At 40.6% G+C, this 7,706-nt stretch overlaps 1 protein-coding gene across 1 annotated transcript; it reads left to right on the top strand.

Annotated features, from left to right (window-relative positions):
* The first annotated feature begins 440 nt into the window (after window positions 1-440).
* Window positions 441-7,256, top strand: BSND (barttin CLCNK type accessory subunit beta). Its single transcript, XM_066594757.1, has 4 exons — window positions 441-777; window positions 4,347-4,429; window positions 5,470-5,703; window positions 6,486-7,256. The coding sequence occupies exons 1-4, from the start codon at window positions 601-603 to the stop codon at window positions 6,877-6,879; spliced, it is 888 nt and encodes a 295-aa protein (XP_066450854.1). The 5' UTR covers window positions 441-600; the 3' UTR covers window positions 6,880-7,256.
* The last annotated feature ends 450 nt before the right edge of the window (window positions 7,257-7,706 follow it).

Below are 7,706 nucleotides of genomic sequence, written 5' to 3'. Positions count from 1 at the left end.
GAGAGCATTCAGGCGTCAAGCCCAAGCCTGACCCCCATCTATTCCCACAGCAGTCTGCACTGTACTTCTAAAAGCAAGTTTATTGGTAACTTCTGTATCACAGGAGATAATGTAAATCCCGTAACAAGCGATAACGGTGTATACATATATACACAGTAAAAAAGGTGAAGTGTGAAGTACTACAGAGGTATAATGTTATATGGCCGTGCCGCTCTCTGCAGAGGTATAATATTATATGGCCGTGCCGGTCTCTGCAGAGGTGCATGCACTCATTCATATACACAACAGGTGGAGGTGTAGACATTCCTGGGTATTTATACCTCCAGGGAAGGTTAAACAGAGGCGTACGGCATCGCTGGAGTGGAAATGTCAGGAGACTATTTGCATATACTCCAATACATTTTAGAACTGGCTTGATCAACTTTGGTCAGGACCGGACTAAGACTGATTAGGGAAAACCACTAACCGTGGCTCGAGCTCCGCAAGTACAAGGACGTCCTGCTCTGTGACGCCTGTCCCTTTAATTCCCTCTTTCATACTTGGACACCTTCACTTTTACTAATAACCCCGAGGGAAACTTTTTTTTTTCATCCGGAGGCCATGGCAGAGGATAAAACCTTCCGCTACGGGCTGATTGTCCTGGGATTTTTCCTGATTATGATTGGCATGTTCATTATGAGTGCGGATAAACCCCAGATATACATCACATTCTGCTGTATAGGGGTGTTACTGGTGTGCGTGGGGATCACTTGGAGCATCTGTCAGTGCTACCCCAAGGTAGGAGCTTCTTCTCCTCTCTTATGTCTGTAGACCAGCAGCAAGTAGGTGCAAGTGTTAAATATGTTATAAAGTTTGCTACAGGCTACTGCTATCTGTTATCAGGCACTTTCTACAGGATTTCCATAGCAGAATCCCATTTTTTATGTCCGTGCAGTCTGCGCAGAATGAATGACTTTTTTTTGTGCTCTGCGTATTTTACGGTACTTTTTGCTCCCGTGGTAAATAAGATGCACCGCTTGAAATGGCTAATTAGACTTAATGAGTTCCAAATGTGTTCATTTTCTTGCGCAATTACGCAGTGTTTCACGCACGCCCTTGCATATCGGAGGGCATTTGCACCCTCCCCCCATATTGACTTTGGTGCACAAATACGCAGAGAAATAGAACATGTTTCATGTTGCGCTATTGAAGTGTGTGCGCAAAATACGGAAATGTGAAGAAACCCACTGAAATCAATGGGTTTTATTTTCTGCGTATTGCGCTTATGTGTGTGCAAATACACGTAGACTTGTGTGAATTTGGCCTTAGGCTAGTTTCACACGGGGCGAGCTGCGAGAAAATCATTCTAGCTATTTTTGAGCGTCGGTGCTGCTTTTTAAAAAACATCGCCACCGCTTGCGATTTTCTAACGTGATTTTGCTGGGTTTTTTCAGCATGGAAGTTAATAGGACTTTCTAATGTTAAAACGCATTGCAGGAAAATCACAAGTTTGTGCGTTGCGATGCGATAAAAAGGAGTCTCTACAGGGAAACACGGGAGATTTAAAAATTGTAAATCGCAGAAAGATAGGACATGCCGCGTTTTTTTCTCTCTCGCAACATCGTATAAGTGAAAACATTTTTGCTCACTTTCACATCGCGCAATTTTATTGGCCGTGTGAAACCACCGTTACGCTAGTTCTACACAGGCGAACAAGATTTTGCCGTGAGAAAATCGCGACAAAACCGCGTCTTTGTTCCAGCGTCAGCGATGTTCATTTTAGAATAATCTCGCAGTGCATCGCCGCTGCCCGTGATAAAATCATGTGATTTTTTTTTTTATCATTGTGTATTGCAATGTGATAAAAAGGAGATTCCATAGGGAAACATAGGAGATAAAAAAATATAGGACATGCCGCGATTTTTTGTTCTTGCAACATCATGTTGGTGAAAACATCGCTAATGGGAAGGAAACTATTGAAAATCATTGGTTTCATAAATCTGCTTTTTTTACTCACTCTCACATCAATTGAAAATCGCGCAATTTTCATCGCCTGCGTTAAACCACCCTTTAGGGGATGTTCCCACGTGAAAGATTTGCAAATCCGTCAAGTTGGAACGCACCTTCAGGCTTCATTCGCATCTGCGCCAAGATTTCCCATTGTTCCCATTCCTTTAAGAATGGGAGCTGCGCTAGGGGGTCTGAATGACATATTCTACATAGATGTGAAAGCGCCCTAGCTGTGTAGGATGGGACTATTACAGAGCAGATCCTTGAGACGTAACGTCTGCTGACTGCTTACCTCCCCAGGTGTTTTTTTTGCAGTTGACATTTAAGTTTGCAGATTAGATTATGACCTACTTTTTCTCACCGCTTCCTCTTCCCATATACTTCCCTATATATATATAATTTTGTGGTGCCAATTTCTTTTTGTATCACTGTGTGCATTACCTCTGTGCTCAGTAAGGGTATTGTTTCTCCTTAAGGAGAGCGCTTCGAGGAAGTATACAAATAGGGAAAATGGAACAATACCTCTGCAGCGCCACCTATAGGAAGGCAGCATTCCTGCAAGTCAATGTCAGATCTTTTAAACAAGCGCTATAACAATGACTGTGTATGGTTACTCTGGCTTTGGCTTACAATTCCCAGTCATTGTTATAGGGCTTGTTTAAAAGGTCTGATATTGACTTGCAGGAATGTTGCCTTCCAATAGGTGGCGCTGCAGAGGTCTTCTTCCATCTTCACTATTTGTATATTTCCCAGAGGAGTATGGATAGACTTGTAAGTCATCTCACACTTTATAGGTGCTCTCGCTAAGGAGTGATGATACCCCTCCCAACCCATGTCGTAGCCCTTTCACTAGCCAAGCCAGAAACCTGCTGCACACGGATGAGGAGCAAAAAAACCCTAACAGCTGTCTGTGTATGGTTACTCTGGCTTTGGCTTACAATTCCCAGACAGCTGTTTGAGAAAGAAGAAAAATAGCAATTCTTTTTTAACCCCTTCCCGCAACAGGGCATAAACTTACGTCCTGGAGATAGCGCGAGATCCTACGTCCTGTAGTGCCAATGCCTATGATTGCTGTATAAGCGATAAGGCATGGCAGGGCATGGCACAGATCGCTGTGCCTTATCACAGCGATCAGCAGTACTGTGGTCAAAGTCCCCCAGGGGGACACAAGTTGTGTGAAAAAAAAGATTAAAAAAATGAATTTAAAAAAAAGTTAAAAAACCCTTTTTTTAATGCTTTTTCTCATATTAGCATAAAAAAGGTTAAAAAAAATTAAAACCCCACATATTTGGTATTGTCGCATCCGTAACGATGTCTACAATAAGCTGCACATGCTTTTGAGTGTGCACGGAAAAAAGCGTAAAAAAAACTGCTAAAAAACTGAGGCAAAATGCTAATTTTTAGCATTTTGCCTCCCTAAAAACGCAATAAAAGTGATCAAAAAAGCCGTATGTACCCCAAAATGGTACCAATAAAAACTATAGCTCGTCTCGTAAAAAATAAGCCCTCATAGAGCTCCGTACATTTAAAAAAAAAGTTACAGGACTTTGAATGCAGCGATTTAGAAAAAAAAAAGATTTCCAAAAAAAGGGTTTTTATTGCAGAAAAGTGGAAAAACCTAAAAAAAATGTAAGAATTTTGGTATTGTTGTAATCATACCAACCTGCATAAAAAATGAATTGTCTTATTTATGCTGCATGATTAACGCTGTAAAAAAACAAAAAAAATCTATGGCAGAATTGATGCGTTTTCTCTCCCTGTTATCATTAAAAAAAAAAATAAAAGTTTTACAATATAGTCTATGTACCCAAAAGTAGCACCGATAAAAACTACAGTTCGCCACGCAAAAAGCAAGCCCTTATACAGGGGCATCGACAGAAAAATAAAAAAGTTATGGTTTTTGATAAATGGAGAAGAAAATCCGACAAAAATCATTGCGTCCTTAAGCCCAAAATAGGCCGTGTCCTTAAGGGGTTAAACTATTTTTACGGTGTTCACCCTGTGCAAAAAATAACAAAATATTTCCATTGATTGTGTCATTACAAACGCAGTAGCACCTATTACATGTTGCGTTTTTAAAATTTTCTTTGGTATTTAATCCAACTAAATAGGGTTTTGTGGGAAAAACAGCTTTTTTTTAATGACACTTTATTGCACTTTTTTGGTCCCTTAAGGGGACTCGGAGATGTGATAATTCGATCACTAGCATAGTACACTGCATTACTTATGTAATGCATTCTACTCAGCCTATGAGAGCCAACTATTGGACTCTTCCGGAGGCAGGGTCTAATAGGCTAAGTTACATGGCAGTCTTTGTCAGGCTCTTTAGTTTTTTATTTTGTGTTATACCTTCACAGATCACATTTGTCCCGGTGGATCTGGAAAGTGTCCCCTTCCCGGAGAAGTCTCCTGCGTTCTCTGATACCCCTCAGAAGCCATGGTAGGTCTCCTCATGGTTGTACATGTTGTATTCCTACGGATTACTCCTCCGGTCACCTCTGCCAAGGTCAAACATTATTACATTCTGTAGAATGGAAACTATGTCGAGTTTATCTAACAGACACATCATATTAAACCGGAGCAAAAACAAGGAAGTTTCTTCTAAGGATAATTATGCAGAAAGGTATTGTATATACAAGAGAAGCGTGATCGCATGGCAGGAGATGAACACTATGCCTGCTGCTTAAAGGGGAAGGACATGTTTCCAACAAGTTTTATTTCTCCAGTTTGCTGCACACAATTCTCGTTCGTTGTTCAGTTTCAGCGGGAGTAAAAATCATTGCTGGCTAAAAGGCTATTTAACCTAAGGAAGTCCAGATATGTTGTGCTCTTCACGGAATTGCGTAGCATATTGCACATTTGCGCACCTCCCTTAGACTTCTATGGGGGCCTTTGCTGTGCAATACATAGAAAGATAGAGCAAGTCCTTTTTTTTGCGCTTGCACGAAATAAGCATTTAAATCCCATTAATTTGAACAAACCCATTGATATCAATGGGTTCTATTCTCTGCGCATTGCACGCATGTGTTTTACGCACACATTGTCTGAAGAAGCCCTACGCGCAACGCGTTTGACGTGAACAATGTACTTCTGTGTGCGTTTTGGTGCATATTACTATACTTTTTGCGCTCGCAGGGCTGATTTACATGGGCACAGGAAACAACCGCACCATGATTTTAAAGGCTATTTAGCCTAATGATTCGAGATGTTTTCTTTTTCTTACAGATTGTGCGCCTATTGACTTTTACGGGACCTTTGGTGTGCAAATGCACACAAAAATAGAACAAGCTGCACCTTTTTTCGCGTGCACAGAGTAGTGAGAATAAGCCCATTGAAATCAATAGGTTCTATTCTCTACATATTGGTCTTGCAAAAACGTTCATGTGAAAGGGCCCAAAAATATGACAGTTTTGGTTACTTGGTATTAAGGTATGGAATATATGAATATTGGGTAATGTTGCTGCATTAATGTTTTATCAGGTCCACCACACCTTACACAAGCAGTAAAGATGCAGAACGCTATGAAGCCACTTTGCCATCCTATGAACAAATTCAGATCAAAGTGGAGGAGCTCGGAGAAGACAATTTAGTTGGATCAGCTCCACCTTTCCCGTCGGCAATGGTGAGACATTCACAAGCCAAGGTTGAAGCCAAGGTAGAGATACACAGGAATTCAATCTGCAAAGAGGAGAGCATGATGGCTGAAGCCAGCTGGTATGTACCTAGATAAACCCAATTATCATACATTACATAGGCTAAAAACTACCGTAATAGATGAAGGAAATGAAAACCTTTTTACATGGCAGCTTCAGCTACCTTCAGGAGGTTTTACAATTTTACGTTTAGCTCATCTCAGCAAGGGTCTCAAGAGTTTCCATTACTTTCATTAACTACAGTGAAGAGATGGTCTTACATGTGACGTCAACTTTATGACTGAGGCCTCTTTGCTAGAATGAAGAAATGGTCTTACATATGAGGTCAACTTCATGACTGATGCCTATTTACTAGAAAGAAGAGATGGTCTTACATGTGAGGTCAACTTCATGACTGATGCCTATTTACTAAAATGAAGAGATGGTCTTGCATGTGAGGTCAACTTTATGACTGAGGCCTCTTTACTAGAATGAAGAAATGGTCTTACATGTGAGGTCAACTTCATGACTGATGCCTATTTACTAGAATGAAGAGATGGTCTTACATGTGAGGTCAACTTCATGACTGATGCCTATTTACTAGAATGAAGAGATGGTCTTGCATGTGAGGTCAACTTCATGACTGATGCCTATTTACTAGAATGAAGAGATGGTCTTACATGTGAGGTCAACTTCATGACTGATGCCTGTTTACTAAAATAAAGAGACTGTCTTACATGTGAGGTCAACTTCATGAATGAGGCCCATGTGTTGAGAGGCCCTCCATCAAAATGATGGCATGTGAATACGAGATCATAGAGTTGGAAAAATAAAACCTCTTAACGCTTTTCTATTTCTCTGTAGCCAATCTGCACCACTTGCCTGTCTTAAAGAAGACACCAGACTGACAACATCTGATGATGGTAAAAGTAGTTCTTCGTCTCTTCACAGCACTGATGACTTGCAGAATGAAAGGCCAGAAGTGAGGAACTCTACTGTTTGCTTACAAGGTCCCATCTCCGGGGAAGGAATTGACCTCATAGATGCACCTATATGTGAGGGAACTAAAGTCACGTTGTCCTGTGAGGCAAAAAGTGAATGCTATCAGCATCTCCACCAAGATGGTGGAGATGAACCAAGGTTTGCCTCATTGACACCAGGTCCTACTCAGGACTCTGAGACTGATGATCTCTATTATGGAATGAAGGATGAGACGGAGGTGTTAATGCCAGGAGACGAATCAGACTTTGAACATTGATCAGCAAGTGACAATCGCAATGGACACCTAGATAATTTTATTTTCTAAAGTCAGGCTCGCATCACAACATATGGCGGTATTTATAAGGAGCAGGTGTATTTATTGGATCCACTGTAATTTCTTTACATATAAGTACTAAGTATTGTAGGCAAGATTTATAGCCAAAGTGGTAAGTATACTGCAAAGTAGTTGAAGGAGTCATCTGCTTTGGACAATTCCCATTTATCAGAAGGTTCCCCAAAGATAAGCTGATCACAGAATGTTCTACTAATGGCATCTGTGTCAGAGATCAGTTGTGTGTAGAAACCTAACAGCAAATATCTAATTATTATAGAAAAAAGTCCCAAAAGCTAGCACTCAGGCACAATGGGGTGGCAAGTGTTAATTTGAAATTCAAATGTAACAATGGTACAGCTGAACCATGGATACTTTATTATAAAACCAGCAGGTTACACGTTTCGAGGTTCGCAAACCTCTTCATTAGACAGTATGAAAGTATGTTCGACAGTCCTTGTCTAGAAAGTTGTAGAGGGATTCAGCTGAAAAAAAAAGGAAGAAGTAAGCATGACGATCTGCGTCCTTCTACAATTTCTGGACCAGGACTGCTGAATATACTTTCTTACTATCTGATGAAGAGGTCTGCGAACATCAAAACGTGTAACCCACTGGTTTTATAATAAAACATTCTTGATTCACCTACACCATTGTCCCACTTGAATTCCAAATTAACACTAGCCACAGGGTTGTGCCTGAGTCCTAGCTTTTTTAAAAACTTTTTTGTATAATCCCATTTAACACTAATTTGACCTTCGGCTGAGCAGCGTACT

This window comes from Eleutherodactylus coqui, chromosome 3, assembly GCF_035609145.1.
Source record: "Eleutherodactylus coqui strain aEleCoq1 chromosome 3, aEleCoq1.hap1, whole genome shotgun sequence".
Lineage (NCBI taxonomy): Eukaryota > Metazoa > Chordata > Amphibia > Anura > Eleutherodactylidae > Eleutherodactylus > Eleutherodactylus coqui.
The sequence above is the reverse complement of the archived record's forward strand: the minus strand, read 5'-3'. Positions and strand labels throughout refer to the sequence as shown.